General features: G+C 35.7%; 1 protein-coding gene across 5 annotated transcripts in view; it reads left to right on the top strand.

The window, feature by feature from the left end:
* LOC142973151 (calcyphosin-like protein) overlaps positions 1-23,217 on the top strand; it is a 66,383-nt gene extending 43,166 nt beyond the window's left edge. For 2 of the 5 annotated variants that reach the window (XM_076114746.1, XM_076114747.1), the window contains exons 2-8: positions 10,959-11,036; positions 17,546-17,699; positions 18,682-18,778; positions 19,127-19,207; positions 19,903-20,027; positions 20,456-20,540; positions 22,219-23,217. In XM_076114746.1, the coding sequence (XP_075970861.1) occupies positions 10,959-11,036; positions 17,546-17,699; positions 18,682-18,778; positions 19,127-19,207; positions 19,903-20,027; positions 20,456-20,540; positions 22,219-22,320 (722 nt within the window). In that variant the 3' untranslated portion in view covers positions 22,321-23,217. Of the gene's footprint in view, positions 1-1,203; positions 1,437-10,958; positions 11,037-14,352; positions 14,491-14,875; positions 15,018-17,545; positions 17,700-18,681; positions 18,779-19,126; positions 19,208-19,902; positions 20,028-20,455; positions 20,541-22,218 lie in introns of those variants that run through there. The other 3 variants (XM_076114749.1, XM_076114750.1, XM_076114748.1) reach the window with 3 other exon arrangements.
* The last annotated feature ends 642 nt before the right edge of the window (positions 23,218-23,859 follow it).

The following is a 23,859-nucleotide window of genomic DNA, read 5'->3' as shown; positions in this document are numbered from 1 at the left end:
GATATGTGAGGACGTGATCTCAAATTGCTGGTCGATAACGTATGGCTTGAATGTAGTAAAATAACGTTTTTACCACTGCACTGTGGAGATTTCGAGCATTGTGTAGTAGTTAGGTACTCACTGTCTGTGTCTGAAATATATGAAGGTTATACCTACAGCATTTTCACTTTTATTTTATGTAATGATACATAATACCTATGATTATACTACATTATTGATCGGTTGTTTTAATTGTAAGAATATGAACGCTTTTAATGTTACGTAAAAATTGCTACTTTGCATTTTACTCCAAGTAGGTACCTATCTGCTATACAGAATGATAGTGTCCCCATTAAAAATGTTGACAACTACCATAAATTAAAAAATAAAACAAAGCAGCCTGCACGTGTATTAAAAAAAAATTACCGCTGCTGCAGTTGTCTTGAAGGTCGAACCAACAAGTCGCGCCATACCCTGCCATGTCATGTCAGTTACTCTATTATGCATGATACCTAGGCTATCCTTGAAAACTGTAGCACCAGGCCAGTAAATTACTGAAACTGATCGATATTATACTATCCATAGCATGGTAGGATAATTACCGTTTCGCTTATTATATTATAATGGAGGTGTACGAGTTGTCTTTCTAGATAATATTGTTGATGGATTGTTTGTTAGCATCGACTAGCGGTTTATAAAAGTCTCTTAAATTTATTTTAATGACACTCGTCATTCATCTTGCCCATTAGCTATCGTGGAACAAGGTTACCCTGTTTTGTAAGTTTAGGAAATCTTATGGTTAATTCTATTAATTGAAACGCTCGCTTAAAAATCGAGCGACGTGTTCAATTTATTATCCGGTGCTTGATAGTTAACATAACTGTAAATAAAATTGTATCGTTTTAAAAAGTTTAATTTGTCTTAAATATGTTTTCTTTCAATTTTAAATTCTACCGGAACGTAATCTTCATTATGCATCACAGACTAATACATTGTTCTAAAAATACCCTAAATATGACAAATGGAATACGCATTATTATTTTATCACTAGTAATATTTACTTCTACCAAAGCTGATTACGGTAATTTGTAATCTGTATTAAATTAATTATTTCCCTATGTATTTATATCACGCATATACTGTGCATGTACAGCCTTTATTCTCCGACTAAGGACCAAGGCCAGCGTTCATTGCTCTGCGTCATTCTATCTTTTCATCTCGTCTGATTCACATGTGACTTTTCTTTTAAATAAAATAAAGAAAAACATAGTTTGCCGTCGGTACATAATTAACCATAATATTGGAAGTTGATCGATTTTTAGATTCGATGTGTGACAAGCATTGTCGGGCTAAGCCATAAGCATTATTGAGTCACGGGTCGTTGGTGATAGTCGGCTGTATTACTTGTGTTCTTTGCATAATTTTTAGACATTGAAGTTTGAAGTAGCCGCGCAAAGGTGAGTAAACGCTTTGAATCCAAAAAACTTTTTTTATATAATAAAGTATCGTTGTTTTTTTTAATGCGTGCAATTTACACTGAGATAAAGTTTACGGAAAAAATGGCGGGAATATTTTTCATAATGATGGCTTTTATTAATATTTTCTGTACATAGATAATATTATAAATATGTAGTAACACAAACAAATACACATTTTCTTTTTGGGATAAAATCGAGAAAGTAGGTATTTCAAGGTGAGCTGACTTTAATTATGATTAATTGAGATGAATCATAAACCTAACTGGGTAATACTGGGATATTATTCATTTGAGGAAATATCAACTGTATTGCTATTATGCTATAGGTAAATAATGTTTCGTTCTTCCTTTTTTAAGAATTTAATGCTTTTCGTCGTCGGGAGATTGCTAGGTCGATAATAAAATATTTAAAAAACGATTGTAACGAGTATTACGTAGAATGTGCGTGTGCTCTGAGGGCCACTCTCTCGAATTTATTTGAAAACATGTTCAGGATTTAGTGAACATTCCCAAAGAATTGTGAAAGTTGGAACCAGATTTTGTGAAAATCAAATAAGGGAATTATGGGCTTTAAAGTTGGACCCTCAGTCCGCACATAGAGGATTGAGGGTCCACTTGTACCGGATAAACTAAGGGCACTAAAGAAAAAGTCTTTACGCCAAAATGTAAGATAATGCCAAGCAAAAATTGCGGACACAAGAAATTACAAGAAAAACATTGTATTATTTTCCATACCTGCGTACAAAATGGACCCTCACGTGGAAAGATTATTACGCTTATAATAACAAAACCATTAACTTTTGGCTACTCTTTGAAACCCTATATTATAGTATATAAATTGTGACATTTTGTGAATGAAATAACAGATCACGATATCATGTTGGTTAAAAATTATCACCTAGTTAAAATTCGGACCCTCAGTCGTCCACTTTTTGGTTTTCGTTTTGTTTCGCTTAACGTATGATAGCTAACAAAAACACAAAATTATCTCCTTTTGTAGAGAAAAAAATGTGCTACAAATACAGTACCATTGGTTAATAAAAACATCTTTTATTGTATAAGAAAATCAATTTTAATTTAGTATGAAAATAATGAAATAGGGTGACAACATTTTGCATAACTTACTAAAAATTATTACTAAAAATAGCTTTTTCAGAATGTTTTTTTTTAAATGTCTAAAATTTGTAATGGAAGCAGCGTTGGACTTCATTTACCCTTTTAAATTGCAGCATAGATTAATAAATGTAGAGTTATCGGTATTAATAAACTTGGTTCGATTTTTCTCTTATTATCATCATAACATTGGAAATTACTATTTATTAAAACATGACATTTGTAATGACCAATACTATCTGAAAAGGGTGGAGGAACAAATTCAATAGCTCCGATGAGTTCATATACCTTTGATTTTATTCTTATTGTATATGGAATATTCAATAAGCAATGCTCACCGGTAATATCAATATCATAGCAGTATATTCAACTTTAGGAGAAATTTAATTAGTGCGTACCTAATAGTAGTTGTTAAATTATAAGACTAGGTAGGTACATATCGAAATCAAACTTACTTTAAATCAAAAGTTTGATTTCCTTGAACGCGAGTGTCTTGCTTGTACAAAGATACGATTACACACAGTGGCGGATTTGCCCTAAGGCCCAGTAGGCCCAGGCCTAGGGCGGCACTTCGTGACAAACAATCGGGCAACTGCGAGTCGGACTCGCGCACGATGGGTTCGGAGAAACGTAGAAGCCCACCAGATTTAGAAATAATGTATAGAGCATTGAGGCAATTCCGACAGGCGGACAACACACAACGAAACGGCCCTCATGGTTGTTTTTTGGGGATTTTTACTGGATCGCATTAACGCCACAAGTAAAAAACTTCAGAGTGTGGATATTGACATTACCATTGTCATAGAACTGTACATTTTGTTGGAGAAACAAGAGAAAAATTCGATTATTTCGAGTTAAAAGCCAGTAAACTGTCCTTCGTGCAGGAATATGAAAAAGATTTTCGACGCGTTCGAAAGCGTAAGCTGCTTCCTGGTGAAATAAATACAGGTGAAGAGACGGAACACAAAAGTGGCCGAGAAAATTTTAGAATAAATACCTTTTTGGTAATAATTGACACATTGTCAGAAGAACTAAAAAGGCGCCGGGATGCATATAAACTGCTCTATGATAAATTTTACTTTATTATTAACCTGACGAATCTAAGCATCTCAGAAGTCGAAGAGAAGGCCAAAGCATTGCAAATAATTTATTTATCCTACTAACTTAGAAGAAAATTTTACAGAAGAATGTCTTCATTTTCGTTCTCACTGCAGCATAAAAAATGAGGAGCGAAAGAGTGCAGTCAGTTTATTGAAATGGTTACGAACTGAAGGTCTTGAAATCATTTACCCAAACGTGGACGTTGCTCTTCGTATGTGTGTGTGTACACCTGCCAGTAACTGTACAGGAGAAAGATCGTTTTATTATTTTATAAAACTATTTACGCACCACAATGACGGAGCAGAGGTTAAACGATCTTGCCCTGCTTAACATAGAAGCTGATTTTTTAACCAAATTAGATTGCGAAGATATGATAAATAATTTTGCTGCGCTTAAGTGCAGACGAGTTTTGTAACATTACGTAATACAACTAAGTAAACAATTAAGTAATAAATCCTATGACCTTTTCAAATGTTTTATTGATGTAAGTATCTAATCATCCCTAAAACCTCGGAAAATACTTATTATAAACTAGCAGCTTATAGTTAACATTAATTAATTTGTTTAAACAATTAAAAGACTGGATATAGTTAGTCAATTCTTTATCGTCAATAAAGAACTATGTGTCCAGTCTACATGTATGATGGGTTCTGAAAAAGGGGCGGCACAGGGCATGGGGCCTATAGCGGCTAGGACTGCAAATCCGCCACTGATTGCACATTAAATATTTATAAATGCATTAACGTAATTATCACTGTTACATAGAACTCGCAACAAATCCTTATCACCAATCACTTCCGATGCACTCACATAAACGATATTGCTTACTAAACTAATAGCGACTATTGTGCAACACAAAAACATCACTCAGAATTAACACTACATTAAAAATTAAAGGTGGGCAAAAACAAAATTAATGTCACCCTACCCACATACATTAATAGTCAATTCAGTGTAAATTAAAATTTGTTGTTTTAACGTAATTATTATTATTAACAAATTATATCAATTTGTTGCACATTTTTTTCCACAAAAGGAGACCATTTTGTGTTTTTGTTAGCTATCATACGTTAAGCGAAACAAAACGAAAACCAAAAAGTGGACGACTGAGGGTCCGAATTTTAACTAGGTGATAATTTTTAACCAACATGATATCGTGATCTGTTATTTCTTTCACAAAATGTCACAATTTATATACTATAATATAGGGTTTCAAAGAGTAGCCAAAAGTTAATGGTTTTGTTATTATAAGCGTAATAATCTTTCCACGTGAGGGTCCATTTTGAACGCAGGTATGGAAAATAATACAATGTTTTTCTTGTAATTTCTTGTGTCCGCAATTTTTGCTTGGCATTATCTTACATTTTGGCGTAAAGACTTTTTCTTTAGTGCCCTTAGTTTATCCGGTACAAGTGGACCCTCAATCCTCTATGTGCGGACTGAGGGTCCAACTTTAAAGCCCATAATTCCCTTATTTGATTTTCACAAAATCTGGTTCCAACTTTCACAATTCTTTGGGAATGTTCACTAAATCCTGAACATGTTTTCAAATAAATTCGAGAGAGTGGCCCTCAGAGCACACGCACATTTACGTAGACCCGATTGTAAGTGAAAGCAATTTTACAAAAGTTACTAATTGTAGTTATTAACTGACTTATATAAGTACCTAGAAGTTTGAACAAGTTGTAGTTAGAGGTTGTAGTTAAAATTTAAAGCTTAAAAGTAAAAACTGCGGGTAAAACTAGCTGTTAGTCAATACTACCGAATAATGCGGCAGACGACGCGGACATACGAACCGCAAAGATTTGCGCAAGTAGGTATTTGACTCTTGTAAGAAAAGTTAGGTAACTAACGAGCATAAGGAAAGATTGGGAGACCTTCATTTTAAAAGAAGCTTACACTAGCTTAAATTTTATAAACGTATAGATGAAAGGAAATCTTCTTTCGTATTGAAAAAATATTATTTTGGTTTGGGATTTCAGATATAAGTAAACTCCTTATGAGGAAAGCGGGCGTGCAAATAGGTAGATAAAAAAATTGACGGTCTAATTTAAATTGCGGGATCAATAGTTACCTAAAAAATTACTGTCCATCAACCTAGCCTTTCTTCCAGCTATGTTGGAGTCGGCTTCCAGCCTCACCAGATGCAGCTAGATACCAGTATGTCCAGTATTTTACAAAAAAATAACTATCTTTATCGTTCTAAATACTTAAAAAAAATCTACTGAACTACTTTTAAACTGTGGACGCTTCTAGAGCACTATTACAGGCTAATCAAATGGATTGTCCGATGACAAAGCCCATTAGTCAGGTTAATTTCTTAGCGTAGGATTGGCGGTGGATCCATGAGACAATGAGTCATTGCGATGTAACTGACTGTGACGAAGCTGAATATTAAGGTGTATTATGTGACGTCAAAACATATGGTTGAGATAATAATGTTTATGTAAACATGCAAATGTACACAAACGTTTATTTTCTTTTCGGTTTCGGTTCGGCAATATTTATCGAAAAATCGGCTCACTTGTTCGGCTTGTGCCGATCGGGTTCATCTACACATATTTGGTTTTGCAGCCCGGCTGGACCGAATAATACCAAACCGAATAAGTGTGTAGCAACGTAGCAAGCGTTATGTTTGTGAAATATCGTGTTTAGATTTTCTTTGTGAAGAAATGTTTAAGTCGCCTATTGTTCACTTGGTTTTAAAAAAGCAGCTATCTGAATTATGCCAAAATATTATCTGGGGGCACGGAAGTGCCCCCGCAAGTCGAGCAAAAAAAAAGCGGCACGGCCGTAACATCCTTTTCTCGAAGCAATTCGGGCTATTTTTGACACCCCTATAATTTCGTTGTGGATAAAACAAGAAGCCTGGATTTTCAGCAACTAATCAGTCATTGTATAAACACGGTATATTTAAAATTTCAGTCAATTTGAACCAGTAGCTTAAGAATGACAACTTGTTAAAATTTTGAATTTTGTCACTCACTGATTCACTGACTCACTGACTCACCGATCATCAAAAGTCTAAGGTACTTCTAGCAGACTTAGAAGCTTAAAGGAGATCATCCATTTTGGGCCTTTTTTCAAAGTGCCGGCCAACAAAAAAAAGTTGCATGTATCAATAGAGCTAGCCATTTGAAGCAATAGTTAGTATGGCACAAAACCGGTAGGATCGCTTTGAACCGAGTTATACAGGTTTGAAGATTCATAATATTCAAACATTAATTCATTTCTGAAAGTTCTGTTAAATATAAAATAATGATTGATTTTGCTGGAATTAAGTATCTAAAGCAAACGACCACTCTGAAGTTGATTTAAGGTCATAAGCACACGTATCAACTCGGAAACGGGTCGTCACCGTATCAACTCGAGCTCATCAGTATTATTTGTATGTAATTCCCTACTGTACCACACTTATCGGAATCGTTATGTGATCGCCCCGGCTCACGACCATGGGAGTGGTTCGTATGCACATTATGTATACACCAACACCCAGGGTGGAGTGCGGGGCTATGTGCAAATTCCGATAGAATTGTGGGCATATCTTCTAAACCGCAACATGTGTCCTCATAACAAGGGCCCTCATCACAAATCGTGCCCGAAGCACAAAATATTGTTCCACGTGCCGTTGAGTCGGACATAACAACCCAACGGCAACACTCTAGATGACCTCTTACCTAGACGATGGTTTGTTAGTTGCACACAACCGAGGGTGCGGCCCCTTAGGTGCGAGTTTTAGTTCCCCCGGCGCCTCAATGCGTCGCCACTGGACTGGTCACTGGCGACTAGCGCAAGGTCAGCGCATCCTCCCTTAGCGAACCCAAGGGGCCGCACCCTCGATTGTGTGCAACTAACAAACCATCGTCTAGGTAAGAGGTCATCTAGAGTGTTGCCGTTGGGTTGTTATGTCCGACTCATCGGCATGTGGAACAATATTTTGTGCTTCGGGCACCATTTGTGATGAGGGCCCTTGTTATGAGGACACATGTTGCGGTTTAGAAGGTATGCCCGCCCTTCTATCGGAATTTGCACATAGTCCCGCACTTCACCCTGGGTGCTGGTGTATGCATAATGCGCATACGCACCACTCCCATCGTCGTGAGCCGGGGCGATCACATAACGATTCCGATAAGTGTGGTACAGTAGGGAATTACATACAAATAATACTGATGAGCTCGAGTTGATACGGTGACGACCCGTTTCCGAGTTGATACGTGTGCTTATGACCTTAAATCAACTTCAGAGTGGTCGTTTGCTTTAGATACTTAATTCCAGCAAAATCAATCATTATTTTATATTTAACAGAACTTTCAGAAATGAATTAATGTTTGAATATTATGAATCTTCAAACCTGTATAACTCGGTTTAAAGCGATCCTTCCGGTTTTGTGCCATACTAACTATTGTTTCAAATGGCTAGCTCTATCGATACATGCCACTTTTTTTTGTTGGCCGGCACTTTGAAAAAAGGCCCAAAAATGTATGGAGCGTGGATGATCTCCTTTAGAATACAAATAGGGTTTAGTGTCTTAATCATGGGAAAAATTTAATATTTTCTAATTTCGGTCCAGTTTTCTAAATACACCAACTGCAACAATAACTTTGTAATCCCATATAAATGTATAAGATTACAAGGTTACATTTGCAGTTAATGAATTATTATTACTGTAGAAAATAAAATAAATAGGTGTAAATAGTTACCTACTATATGAGGCATAACGGGAGGGGGTAAAGGGTGGGTAAGGGTGTTTAGCCCATGAAACTGAACAACATTCCCATAAGAAAAAATGTTGAATTATGAAAAAAAACGTCTTTCCATACAAATTGGACTTATGTTCGCTCTACAAAAAGAAGTGAGATGCCATCAAAAACATTCTGTAAAAACCTCAAGTCTCGCCGTAAAAAGTTGTGAGATCTATATAATACCAAGTCGATTAATCTATTTAGTCTCTACTTAAAGGACCTTCTGTCTTAAGTTATTACGTATGTTATTATCATGCCAATTTAAAAAAAATACCTTTAAAACAAATAGATCGACTTGGTCATCGCAAGAAAACACAAATTCGCCATTATTAACATTTCAGGAGCATGAACTTCTTGTCGTGCTGTGTAGTGTGATACATACTAATAATCAAATCATGCGATGGCCAGGTCGGTCTATTTGTTTTAGAGGTATTTTTTTTTAAATTGGCATGATAATAACATACGTAATAACTTAAGACAGAAGGTCCTTTAAGTAGAGACTAAATAGATTAATCGACTTGGTATTATATAGATCTCACAACTTTTTACGGCGAGACTTGAGGTTTTTACAGAATGTTTTTGATGGCATAGAAAGTTATTTTGATTGGCTTTGTTGGTTTTTCTCTCTATGTATCTACGTAAACTTTACGGCAACTGACCCTGCAAGACGATCAAGTTCAATTCTTTAGTTGTACTTAGATGTAAGTAAGTTATGATTATTATTAATAAATAGTGACATAATTCTTGGTTTTTAGATCAATTATTATTTGGGCTTTATAGCTTGTATAGTTCATAGTTTGATTAGACGGCGACGCTTTATTCTAATGAAAGAAGAAACTAACTTTTGTCGATAATAACAAGTTATTTATGTGAATCAACAGCTGCTCGGGTTGTGTCTGTAAATAATTTTAGCTTACTGAGATAAGTTTATTTCAATAAAACCTTTATGAAGTTCGTAATATCGATTGTGGATTTTTATTTTCCAATTGCCGAATTTTCTTTGAGTAGGCAAGTAAGATATAATTCCTATTTTCTTTTATGTGATTTTAATTAACTTTATTTTGCGGCTTAATAATATGAGTGGAAATACAACAAAATATTTTATTCTGTTTTTTAAAGCGGCAACTGAAATACATCATCTGTGAACATTTCAACTCTTATTATCACGGTGAGATGTAAGCCTGGTGACAGACAGACAGCGAATTCTCAGTAATAGGACCCGTTTTTACCTTTTGAGTACGGAACCCTAAAAACACAATACGCGGGTATTATGGTGGATATCATTTCATAACAAAATAACAAAAAAAATACAAATAGTTCTTTATAAAATTGCTCTATTGATTGCCTTTATCACAATAAAACTTATCAGACAAAGTAATGAATAATTAACCTACTTTCAGTATGCTCTAGGGATATTATAAAGGACGTTTATGGGCGTAGCTAATTACATACGCCCTTATGGCATATATGTTTGCCTATTATATACATTGTATGTATTCATAATAACCATGTGATGAATAAATAATAGATATATGACTGTCGTTACCAGTGGCATAAGCTTGAAAGTCTGTCAGCCAGTCTTACCAAAGGGTCTCATTTTAAAACCTAACTGGTTTGTGGAGGTCCTATAGGCAGTCGCTCAATGTAAAAACTAAAATTCAGCTGCATTCGGTAAGACTGGAAGCAGATTCCAGCATAGTTGTAAGAAAGGTTACTGCTGGTATCGACTGTCAAAGATCTTTGAAAATGACAACCGGGAACCACAATTTAACATGCCTTCCAAAAATTATTTTAGATCCTACTAATATTATAAGTGCGAAAGTTTATGAGAATGTATGTATGTATAGATGTTTGTTACTCTTTCACGCAAAAACTACTGAACCGATTACAAAGAAATTTGGTATATAGGTAGCTGAAGACCCAGAATAATATATGCTTATCTCGGAGTTCCCGAGGGATCGGGATTTACATGGGAAGGGTTTCCACGCGGACGAAGTGGCCTCTAGTGCACAATAATATAGTTTTGTGTAGTTGCCTATGGCTGTACATAAAATTGTATAATGAATAAGTAATACATAAATATCATACAAAACCTCCATAATTGCCTTCCCTTTGTTAGTAGTTTGTCAATTTTATCCGTGTCAGTTGTAACACGAAAATTGTCAGTAATTACCAACATGAAATTTAGATCGATATGGATTTAATGTATTTGTACTATTTAGATTCGTATCTCTGTATTGGATGTGATTAGGTACGGTCATGAGCTTCTGCTATCAAGATGACAGGACATGCAATGATAATTAACTGATCTAGTTTGTGTAAGATTTATGTGTATTTGATTACTAGCTGATGCCCGCAACTTCGTTTCCGTGGACATTATTATGCATACAACTTAGAAAGTATCATTTGAATCCGTTTAATAGTTTTAGAGATTAGCAGGTAAAAACAGACAGAGATTATTTTCAAATCCTTATTTGCACGTGGCCGTCAGTCAGTTGTGGTTCGAAGATAGAATAAAATTATTAACTTATTTTATTTGTCCACAGCCTGCTTCAACTACGATAACATCTCTTCTAAAGGGTCTAAAGGAGACAAGGGGGATAAAAACGACGTGATGGACAGTGGTAAGTTCTTACATCATAACTAATGTCATTTAATCATGCAAAATTAATGGTTTCTCTGTACATTTAACGGTAGTTTATCTATTCAATAGAGTTTTTTTTATATGAGTTTAAACGCTATTGAATATCTACCTACCGCTAAATATACCTCAGAAACTAAAAATAATGATAATTTCGAAAGCAGCTATTCAATACTACGCCTATCCAAACTTTGATTCAAATCGATTCTTTATGCCAAATCCCGTTGTGATTGCATTATGACCGTCTAGTCTCCAAAATATATTCCTAGAGATTGAAACAAAGCTTCGTAGGTACTGTTTGGTCTAATAATAGTTTGTTTCTAGCTGGTTTACAGTTATCTAAGATAAATAAATGTAACTATGCGGGCTTAGAATTGTCGTATCTATTGTTTCCACGCTGGTAAACTGTTTTTATAATCGCCATTTACTTTCTCTGCGTACGCTTGCTACACATATTCGGTTCGGTATTAGTTGACGGCAAAAATAAGTGAAGATGCACCAGATCGGTACAAGCCAAACAAGTGATTCGAGTCGGTTGTTCGATAAATATTGCCGAATTGAATGTGCCAAACCGAATATGTTGGTAGTAAGCCTTAGTTTTACAAAAACACACAATATCGATTTCGAACAGCATTTCAACGATTTTCAGTCTTCTGATTTCGTTCCATTGACGGTTTTATACTGCCCATCATATTATGGCCTGGAAACAATGCCTACTTGAGCTGCGATGTGTAAGTTTAGTTCGGTTGAGTCCACTAGTGCGTAGTAACATTCTCTGCAGTATGTATAGCATATTTCCTACAGCGGTATGCAGGATAGGATAGATAGCTCGCTCCAATACACATATAGTCTAACAGTAGTAACTAAACAAGCAATGTACACAAAGTTAATCAATATTTGCCGTATTTGCTTGATTGAACACAAACTACTAGTTACTAGGTAAATATATTTGTTTGATGTATTAGAAATTAATTAATTAAAGTCACATAGTACCAGACTAATGTTTTCTTTAGTAGTTAATAGGAATGAGTAATATGTATAAGTATATAAAGTTATGACTCCTTAAGTTAATTACATTATTATAATAGGGATCAATTTTAGCTACCTCCAGCTCATATACCATTAAGCGGCCCATCTATGTTCTGTTCTCGCCAACGATTGTTTATCTTTGGAACAGACACCCACAGATTGTTAAAAAATCATGATGTTTAGAGGAATACACTGTATTTGCATGCTTGAGAGCTCTTTAGAACAGTTCTTATAGGTATGTAGAGTCCCCGAACTTGTCCAGCATTGTGGACTCAAGGCAAAGACCCTTGCCAAGCAGTGGGACATTTATGGGTTAAATTTATTTATAGTCGTTATGAGATTTATACGCAATATCCGTTCTACATCATAGTTCAAAACCGTTTCATTATAATACTGAATTCACTATTATAATAATATGACTAACTACCTAACACTCCTAACATATGATTGCCCATAAAATTCACATGTAAAGAAGTAATTACACGCTAATTTTTTAGCTAATTTAATACCGTGGAACAAACAAAATAAATATCCTAATTAAACGTCTACGTGGCAATTTTTCAGCAAAACTTTACTGCGTATATAAAAATTGGTATAAAAATTAATGAAAGTACCTTGTAATAATTGTTAGCAGTTTGATTACGTGTTAAGGCATTATCACGCAAACACGTCACGGCATATGGGGTTTCCATTATTTAAGGAGCCAATGACCTTACCTACTATTTGTCATTGTATTTCAAATCGTAAAGTTTTTATCGCAATACATATGTACATAGGTACACGGAATAAGACATGCATAGGTACATACAAACACACATTATTCAATCGCTCTTCAATTTAACAAATTCGATACATTATTTTATAACGTATGCATAACTAGCTGACCCGCGCAACTTCGCTTGCGTGACGCAGAGAGACTGGATCCAAATTTTCCCCGTTTTTGTAACATTTTTCATTACTACTCCGGTCCTAATGGCCGTAGCGTGATGTTATATAGCCTATAGCCTTCCTCGATAAATGGGCTAACTAACACTGAAAGAATTTTTCAAATCGGACCAGTAGTTCCTGAGATTAGCGCGTTCAAACAAACAAACAAACAAACTCTTCAGCTTTATAATATTAGTATAGATTTATCACTTGAATTTGATAAAGACCGCTGCATACATAAGTTTCGTTACCGAAAAACTTTATTTCATGTCCGTTTTTGACCTGATTAATTCTGTCAAAATATACAAGTTAAAAAACTAAAATGATAAAGCTTTTTGTAACAATAGTTTCGTTTTACAGCCTTTGTAAACTAGGTGATACCATCCATCAAGTTTTTTATAAGAATTCTAAGTTAATTAATCAAAATATCGCGTAGGGTTGCCACTAGCCAAGAATTGCGCTGCCGCATGGATTTTTTTTTGGCACTCAATTCTCGTTTTCGTCGACTTCTTCTTTAACTGTGGGCACTTTGTTTTGCATTGATACTTGTGTTTTTTTTCTAATTTGTTTCACTTAAATAATTAATTTGTAATTTTGATGATTGTTGATGTTCATGTTTGCATTTCACACGCCTTGTTTTATTAAATACTCCATCAAAAAGCGCTTTCCACTCTTTCTTCACATTTTTTAGGAAGAAAAGTGTGACAACCCTATATAAATCACCTTGAACTCTTTTGAATGTATTCATTCAGAGGTCACGTTTATCGATTTAACTCGTAAATAATAATTTTATTATCATTTAAAAAGTTAAACGAGACGTTAAAAAGGATGTTGTATTAAACATTATATTGACGTATGGTGTATAACGTAAACTGTGAAGGCTTAACATTTCTGATAAGACCAGTATGTGGATGGGTTGCATTTTATCGTGATCTAAGTGATAACATAAAGAGTTATTCCTTGTTCCTCTTAACAACTGTGGTAGCTAGTTAGTACCAATGACCACTCACAGTACCTACTTTTTTGAGGCTAGTTTAAAACATTAAGTAAGGTATAACACCTTTACCAATACGTTTGAATTTATAGGGGCACTTTATACTTTCCTATTACGCTGCAATTTCCAGCAAAATAAGTTCATATTTAGCTCTAATACAATTCAAGCATTGCAAAAAAACCTACTCATATATCAAGGTAAAAAGACACTTTTGGCCCGCGTCCAAAGCATTTATGTTGGTACAGTCCGGATCTACTTTACAATTTAAAGTACGTGTATCTACGTTTCCTTTCCGCGGTCCATTTACTGCAGTACCGATAGGCTCGTATGATTTCATCCTATTGTTTTGATACTACGAATATTCCATGTCTTAGTAAATATTATATGAGCTTGTAAGCGTACTGTGTACAGTCGATATTGACAATTGCCTGTTCACGGTTGTCTGTTACGCTGTGACAAGTTTATAAATTCGATTCTAAAATGTCGTGTGAGTATGAATTTTTATTTCTAAATATTTGTTAGTTTTTTAAGTATACGTTTTTGCGCTTTAAATTTACAGTTAAAGTTTGATAGTGACTTATATTTAATGATAATTAATTTTATAATTGGCTATTAGAGCTCCATTGAGCTAATTTCAGTAGTTTCAAATATTTATTTTGATAATTCTCAGACAATTATTGAAAAGAATAATTATTATATCCAATAGTTTAATAATTTCTGAGAACTATAGCCAGTTAAGTACCAAGTTTGTAACACTAATCAAGTTAATACGAAAACCTGAAGAAAAGAAAAGCAATTTATTATTTCAACACCCAACCGTGACTGTTTGTAAAGTCGTTACCCTTATTTTCGCTTCAGTCTGTACTTACAGTCGAAGGCTCGAAGACGTACACGGCCTGTTTACTTTATAAAAATGTCGAGTTTATGGAACTAATGTCCACGTGTTTTGTGTATTGTGATATTAGTTGGTAATGGATAGAATGTATCGTGGCAAACCTAAGACGAAATCTAATAGTAAGTCGACATACTGTGTATTCAATTTAAAAAGCCTTAGTTAGTCGTAAATGAAATTAAATCGGGACGGCCGAAAAACGTTTCGTTAATTTCTTTTATTGCTTTTTGTGTTTCTATAAAAATTAAATAATGCGTAATCGTTCAAAAAGTAAGTAAGTTAGAATAACTGGTGTCACATTTCTGTCGACATGATAAAAACGAAGGGTCGCGTTTAAGTGATAGAGTACAGTGACATTAATAGCTTGTAAAAGCTTTTATATCGGAAAGTTGATAACTGCTATCAAGCCTAAATTGTTCGATTATAATCGTGATTTATGATTATACGTGTCAAAAAGTTTATGCCACATTAAAAAGAATGTGTGGTTTTCTGTGAATTCGAACAAGTTAAATTCGATTTAACGATGATTTCTAAACACAGCTGAAAATAAAATTAATTAAGTATTCTACTTCTATATTAAAAACAATCTTTCAATAAAATCGAAGATTGTTTATCGTCGAATGTGTGTTAGAGCTGTAAAGTTTGATGAAGTAAATAATTAAGTAGTCAGTGTATCGATTTCCCCAGCCGGACTCGCTTGGCAACCCCTATAATAATAATATACACACTGAATTTGTGTCATGCGGGCTCGAGTAACACTCGATTTATGGAAATTATAGGCCTAATTGTCCGTATTTATGCAAAAAGGAACCACACAGCAAATGAGTACTTTTGAGCTATCAAAGGTTTAACAAAAACATATCTGCACTTTCAGTTCCAGTTGGTTTTGTTATGCCATTTGTAAACATTATTTCTGAAGCGAAAATCGCACCGTTCTTTTTTGAATAAGGTTTTAGGCCACTTTTAAATTAGTATTCCGCTAAAAAGTAAAAATTAAAAAATTGTCGTGTGGTTCCATTTTGCATAAATACGGACAATTCTAGGTAAACGTATTGCTAAAGTTTTTATTACTAATAATACAGTTCTATATTTCGTAATTATAGAGTAAAGTTTGGTATACTTATTAAATAATAGCTGATTGGATCTGGATAATATTCCAGAATGTTCGTTTATCAGCAATGCAGGTTTGCAAGAAATTCCGCGTGTGACCGTTCGTTTTGTACTTTTCATATCGCGGAAACAACCTTTTTTTTCGAATTTGAACTTTATCGTCTAACGGCCAGTTTCTTCACATATTAAAGTAAACGCTAAGCCATTGACTTTTACTTGAATCTGAGTAGTAAAGGCAAATCTGTTTCTTTATCAAACTATCAGTAAATTCGGTAAGAAACAAATTTGACTGTTATTTTTATTAAAGCCCCTACTTTGGCTGTTACTTTTGATGACCTGGCCGTAAGTCGACGAAAACTAAAGAATATGTTTACCTTTGCATAATGATTAGCGATACAATAAAACAAATTAAAATAAAAGCTAAATAACTTTACTTCATGTCTCACATTCTTTTTAGGCTTCCGTACCCCAAGGGTAAAACGGGACCCTATTACTAAACCTGCGCTGTCTGTCTGTCTGTCTCCAGGCTGTATCTCATAAACCGTATTAGCTAGAAGAAAGCGGAAATTTTACAAGGCCGATTTTTTCATACCAGTAGACTAAAGATATTTAATAAAATCGCATAAAATACAGCCATTGTCCCTATGTTGATGTTTATTCCGATACAGATCTGGAGTATTAAATTGTATTAAATTAAGTTCAACAAATGTGGGTCAAGGAGTTTTGTGTTAAACCGACTTCTTTATAGTTTCGTTCGTGATCGCGTGATAGAATGCCTTGTTTTGATTATTGGATAATGACGTTACTTTAATGTGACGTTGATCGCTTTTGGAACTCAACTATTGTAGGGATTGTTGAACAGATAAATAAATCCTACTAACATTATAAATGCTAAAGAGTGTGTGTGGATGTTTGTTACTCTTTCACGAAAAAACTACTGGATTAAATGTGGTATACAGATAGTTTATAACCAGGATTAATAAATAGGATTTTTTAGATTGACGCTATTAACCACGGAAATATTTTCGTGCGGACAAAATAAACATAAATATTATTGGACAACTCACACACGGTCTATCTGAAGCTTGTGTTGTTCAAACGAACGACGACGAATGTCATCGGAAATAAATTGCAGACCAGTAGCACGATTCTGTACAGTCAGTACTTTTGGGTATCGAGAGTTTGATATTTAAAATATAGTACGAAAATTGTTTCTACAACGCTCACTAGAGGCGCTGAATCAATTGTCATACAACATTTTTCGACAGCTAGCCATTTGTCAGTAGTCGATAGTGGTAGAGAATTGAGGTACAGTAGCTCGATTCTCTACTATTATCGACTACCGACAACCGGTTTGTCATCAAGAAACGATCAGCGCTTGTGACGGGCGTCGTCGTAGGAACTATTTTGGCAGTACACTCTAAATGTCAAACTCTCGATACTCGACAGTACAAATGATACAGAATTGCGCCACAGATGCCTGAGTTTTAGTTTCTTCTCGAATATTACTTTGAAGTTGGTATTTGTCTGGTACTTGCAGTAGCATGGCACAGACCGCTGTCGGCCACGTCGAGGCAGGAGGAGGAGTTGATGCAGAAGTCTGCGCGGGCTCTCGCCGCTGCCACAGAGCCTATAGACAAGCTGCGATTGCTGTGCCTGTCGCGAGGCGCCTCCGGTATCCTAGGACTTGGCAGGTACGGATTCATATTATTTAAATTCAAATAAATATCATTGGACAACAGGGATGATGACTAGTTTTATTTAGTCCGTCTAGTAGATTGTGAAAAATAATTACATACGTATTTGTCATTTTGTGTGCATAATCAAATTATTACTAAGATACATTGAGTTGAAATGACGTCACGTTAGAGTACAAAATGTACAAGACCGTGACGTCATTAGCCCCCACTCCATAACTTTAATGCTTTTTAAGTAAGTCACTTTATTGGTTTTTAGTGAAAAAAAAAACGTGTCTAATATTCTTAAATTATTTTACTGGCGGACTAATTTTAATTTCTGTTCTGTTAACTTGGAAATTACCCTACTCCCACACGGTCATCTGATTCCAAACTAAGCGGAGCTTGTATTATGGTAAACAGATAACTGACAGGCAGACTTATATACTTCTAAATACACACTATATAGATAAATTTCACAACCAGCATCAGAACAAATAGTAATGCTCATCTCACTAATATTTGACCTGTGTGAGATTAGAACCCGCCGCACGTCGCGCTACGGTTTTTACGGCGAGGCGACCTTGTACAAATTGTAACCACTGCACCAAAACGTTAAACTGCAGTTACTATTTATTTAATCAGTTATTGGGATAGCTTTAATTTTAACTCCTGGCGCGAGACCCTGCTTTGGCATTTCACTTGGCATATCAGTCATTTTAAGACGGTCCATAACATTACCGTAAAAAAAAAGAATCTGAAAGACTTTTTTCATTTTCCCAGCTTTTCTTCTATTCCTTTTGGTACATCTGTATTTAATACATTTGTCGTATTTACTCTGAAATGTATATCTCTTCGGGGATTACAAAGTATGGAGGTATTATATTAATAGTGCCAGACTGACTGAGTAAGGGAGGTAGCTATTGCGGTGTGGTAGTGGATACAGAAAACCTATCAATGATGATAATTAAACTAAAGATTGCTATATCGCACATTTCAGGATCTTCCGAAGAATGGATGACGACGGCAGCAAGCAACTGAATAAGGAGGAATTCTTCAACGGCATCAAGGAGACCGGATTGGAGCTAAGCAAAGATGTATGTTGTACCGTATAATTTTAAACTTCTAATAAAAAAACAAAAACGACTAGTGTCAAAATATATTATTTATTTATTTTAAAATACAATTCTCGCACTGAGAATTGCTCTTGTGTCGCAGGAACTTTTACAAACAAACAAACAACGAACGCATAGAGTAACCAGACCCGAAACAATTATTTGTGGATTGCACAAATATTTTTTCAGTGTGGGAATCGAATCCACCATCTCCCGACGCACCAGTAGGCGTAGCGATCATCTTAACCAGTGCTACAGATGGCCGAAATCTCAAAAATTTTTGGAACAATAATATTAATATAATTTTTATATCTTGTATTTTGATTACAGGACGCAGAAGATTTGTTCGACAAATTCGACACAGACAAGAGCGGCTCTATCAGCCTTGATGAGTTCTTGGTTCAAATCCGTGTAAGTAATTCGTTGAATTAATTTGAGTAATTGACTGCGTTAACGAGAAAACATTAATCTTGTACTCTTAAAAGGTTTATCCAAAATGCTCACGCTGTGTAATGTTTTTCGTTAATAGTGTTCAAATTATAATTATTGCAGACTGAAACATATTATAAGGCACTGATTTGATATCAACGAAAATAAGATACGTCGACGTCATATAAATAAAATTAAAAAAAATTTACCCATTGATGTCCCACTGCTGATACAAATTTAACCATGCATGTTCCATCAGGATGTTTTCCTTCACCGTTAGAGCAAGTGATAATTATTTCTAATATACCTACACATAACTTCGGAAAGTGATTGGTGTGTTGCCTCGGGTTCGAAATTGCAACCATTTGCGTGGGAGGTGCCAACTTAAACCACTCAGCTATCACTGCTTTTTTTCAATAGTTTAATCACTATTTTTTTATTTATATTTTACTAGCTTTTACCCGTGACTTCGCCCGCCACCCAAATTTTTCCATGGGAATGCGTCATTTTCCCGGAGTAGCCTATGTCCTTTCTTGGGTATCAAAATATCTCCATAGCAAATTTCATGCAAATTGTTTCAGTAGTTTAGGCGTGATTGAGTAACAGACAGGCAGAGAGCTACTTTCGCATTTATAATATTATTTACAATATCATAGTATGGATTGTATTATTTGTAGCCACCAATGGCTGAGTCCAGGCGTGCTATCGTGGAGCAAGCCTTCAAGAAGTTGGACAAGACTGGGGATGGAGTCATCACAATCGACGACATTCGCGGCGTTTACTCCGTCACTGCACATCCAAGGTATGCATGAGTATTGAGTATCTAATGGCCCACTCCTACTTTGTCCAGCTTACACCTTACACCGAGCTAACCTTAACAATCTATATCCATAAAAATAATTTATTTACAAAATAATCAATGAGGAGGTGTACGAATAGTAATAGATCAGTAGCTCGATTCTCTACTACTCGTACTATCGTCTACCGACAACCGGCCTGTCATCGAGAAATTTTGTATGAAAATCTGAACAGCGCCTCTGACGGGCGTCATAGGAAATATTTTGGCAGTACATTCTTAATGTCAAACTCTCGATACTCGACAGTCCCGACTGTACAGAATCGCGCTACAGATAGACACAAATCGACAAAAAAAAAACTGTTTGTCTGTGTGAACGCGCTAATCTCTGATAATTTTAATTGTAATAAACCATTTATTTTAATGTTCCCTAGATACATGAGCGGTGAAGAAACAGCCGATGTGATATTGAACAAGTTCCTAGCCAACTTCGAGTCAGAAGGTTCTGTCGATGGAAAGGTAATAACTGCTACGCGACATTATATAAACAAAGGACAATGGGTAATGGTGGGCCCACCTCTCAATAGAAGTGAGATACATATGAATGAATAGGTATTTTCATGCAGAATAAAACTTAGTATTACGACTAACGTTAAAAGTCAGTACTTTCGGAGTTATACTACCTATTATACTGCCATAAAAATGATCCCAATCTAAGCAATTATTTATCGTAGTTTACTTCATTAAAATATTAACACTACCGAGGCTCAAACTGTATTGTGTATAATCATCGCTTATCTCTCTAGCAGCTCCCCTCTCTAGCACCCCACCCCTCCAAAGGATACAATCACGCCACGTAAGAGCAAGAACATATTATTGCTATATATTAATTGATCGAAACCAAGTTGGAAGAAACGCGATAACACAATATTATTGCACTTGTTTGACCGGACGGCGAACTGTGGGATCGTGCGCTCACATCATATCTTTGATTTGGTACCTAGGAGTTGGAAGATATCAACCATTCGTGGCCCCCGCGTTTTTCTTAAATGATGTCATTCTTATTGATGAAGAAGACGAATAATAAATCTTGTTTTAAAGTAAAATACATGTATTATTAGTATCATTACTATTTTACCTTATAAATAATATGATAATCTGAGACGACTTTAACACATCGTAGCTCCGAAAGTACTAACATTTGACCATAGTTTAGTTAGTAAATAATGTTCCGCTAAAAAGGCCTATCCAACGGTATATCATATGTTACTATTGAGGGGTGGGCCCAGATTCCATACATTTGTTTCCCATCCTCCTTTACTTTTTACTGGCCGAGTGCGGGTTGAGGGTTTTGCATGCCCTCATAAATGTATTAAACAAATTTTAGGCATGCAAGGTTTCATTACGATGTTTTCGTTCACCGTTAGAGGAAGCGACAATTATTTCTAATGCACAATGTCTTCGAAAAGTCATTGGTGGACTCAACGTCTAAGCCCTCCCTCCTTCGAGAGGAGACCCTTTTGCCCAGCAGTGGAACAGTAACCGGTTTAAAAACGTGTCCCACGGCTGGGCAAAAAAATCACTCTTTTTAGCTAAGAGCGGAGTGGATTGGGGATAGCAACTGTGACAAAGACTCAGGCATGCAAGTTTTCATCACGATGTTTTCCTTCACCGTTAGAAAAAGTGATTGTAATTCTGAAAAAGAGGATATCTAACTTTTTTAATGACCCATACGTAATGTTCCGCGCGGAGAATTTCTTTACTTTTACTCTTTTCAACTACATTTCATGTCCAGCGGTTAGCTTTGAACCTGTAAAAACCTACTTATAAACTGCTCTCGGGTTCGTTTCTCGTGCCCGGCAAAGTACTGTTGGGCTTTTCTAATTTATATTAGAATATTTCTTAATAGCAGCCCGGAGTTTGGGAACATAAAATGGCAATAAGCTAGCCCTAGCCTACATGGGACTAACATTGTTAATGGCGAAGCATAGGTATTTTTAAGGTATATTCCCAGTTGTCCCCTCAAACACTGTCCCCCGAGGAGACAAATAGGAAGAAAATTCCCAGTTGTCACCCCGGGGTGACTGCGTAGTGGACTACGGGGAATAAACCATTTTTCATAAGGCTACATCTTCAGGAAAAACGTGATAATTTGTATGTGTATAATAATGTTCTAAACCGATAATATTTGCTTCAGGTGACTCTTGAAGAGTTCATGAACTACTACAGCGGCATCAGCGTCTCTATCGATAACGATTGTTACTTCGACCTCATGATGCGGCAAGCCTACAAACTGTAAACTAACATGCGAACATACGAACGTACGAAATCCCCCGTTGCACTATCCACACAAGACAATATTAAACACTGGGTTTAATTTTTATTTTATTTTATCGTCAGTGGTAAACCTAGTGTCAAAAGGCCTTTGACATGACTTAACGACTGTCTTAATTGACAACAACCAGGACCAACTTTGCACGTACCTTCCGAAGCACCGACGCGTAGTTTAAATTCCACTATGCGGTCACCTATCTATAGAATGACCGCATCAACGGTTGCTTAGCGGGCGTCTGTATATCGTCATTTTCGGGCCTAAAGCCCAGGTTCTGAGGCATGTAGCGGTTGTTTATCTATTCAATAGCCTTTAAGCTCATATAAATATGACGGTTTGAATAGATAAACTACCGCTAAATTTACCTCAGAGACCGGACATAAGTTCTGTATTTTCTATACTCCTGCCAGCCACGAACCTTGCATTCAAGGCTCTACTGAGTTTTTTGACTATAGTACATATTTTGTTGTTTATGTTTGACTAGTTCAATACCAAGCTAAAATTAAAAATCCTTTTCAACTGCTTGTGTGGATGGTGATACTCATATACTGCTAACAACTTCAAAACTCAATATACTCCCTTACGCCGCGCAGTCGGATAATAGAAAAGCGATTTGAATCACTTGTATCAAAAAATTGTTTGTGGATGTTTTTTTTTCACACAGCCAAAGAGGCTGTTATTGTAATAATGTATATTTCGTATTTTCGTTCAACGTCATTTAACTCTAGCACCAAGATCTGTCTGGACGTGTCGTCCCAGAGTGCACTCTATATTCCTAATGTTAATAAAAGTTATTTTATTTCGTAATTTATTATCGTGTGGTATGATATTTATGTTGATTTCATTATAATATTTTAATTTAAATTGACTTTTATTTATTTTCTAGCAAACCCAAACAACTCGAGATGCAGATATGCCTCTACATTGAGTGTTATTATTTCAATTTTGTAATTGCTTAGTCGTTAATTTTAAAAACTTTAGTCCATGTTGGTTCTTAGTCCGTTAACTATAGTCTTAGTATAATGTCTATTATAATGTGTTTATTCTGCAAGTATCTTATTTTTTTTTGTCTAGCCTATTTCTGTGTCCCACTGCTGAGCAAAGGCCTCTCCCCTTGACTTCCAGTCCCCTCGGTCGCTTGCTGCTTCCGGCCAATCTTTCTCCCTGTGGACGGATCGTTCGCGCGCGAAAGTCTCTCAGCGAATTCGCCTTTTCTGGCTTGTCCAGTCTTCATGCACCTAATCTAATTATATATATCAGCTTAGCCTTTTTTTCTAAGCTATGTTGTAGTCGGCTTCCAGTCTCACCGGATGCAGCTGAATACCAGTGTTTTACATGGAGCGACTGCCTATCTGACCTCCACAACCCAGTTACCTGATTTACAACACGATACCCTTCGGTAAGATTTGTTTTCAGGCTTTCAAGCTTCTGACTACTGTTAACGACTGTCAAAGATCTTTCAAAATGACGGCCGGGACCTACAATTTAACGTACCTTCCGAAACAC

The sequence above is a fragment of the Anticarsia gemmatalis genome, chromosome 5, assembly GCF_050436995.1.
Source record: "Anticarsia gemmatalis isolate Benzon Research Colony breed Stoneville strain chromosome 5, ilAntGemm2 primary, whole genome shotgun sequence".
Classification (NCBI taxonomy): domain Eukaryota; kingdom Metazoa; phylum Arthropoda; class Insecta; order Lepidoptera; family Erebidae; genus Anticarsia; species Anticarsia gemmatalis.
The sequence above is the reverse complement of the archived record's forward strand: the minus strand, read 5'-3'. Positions and strand labels throughout refer to the sequence as shown.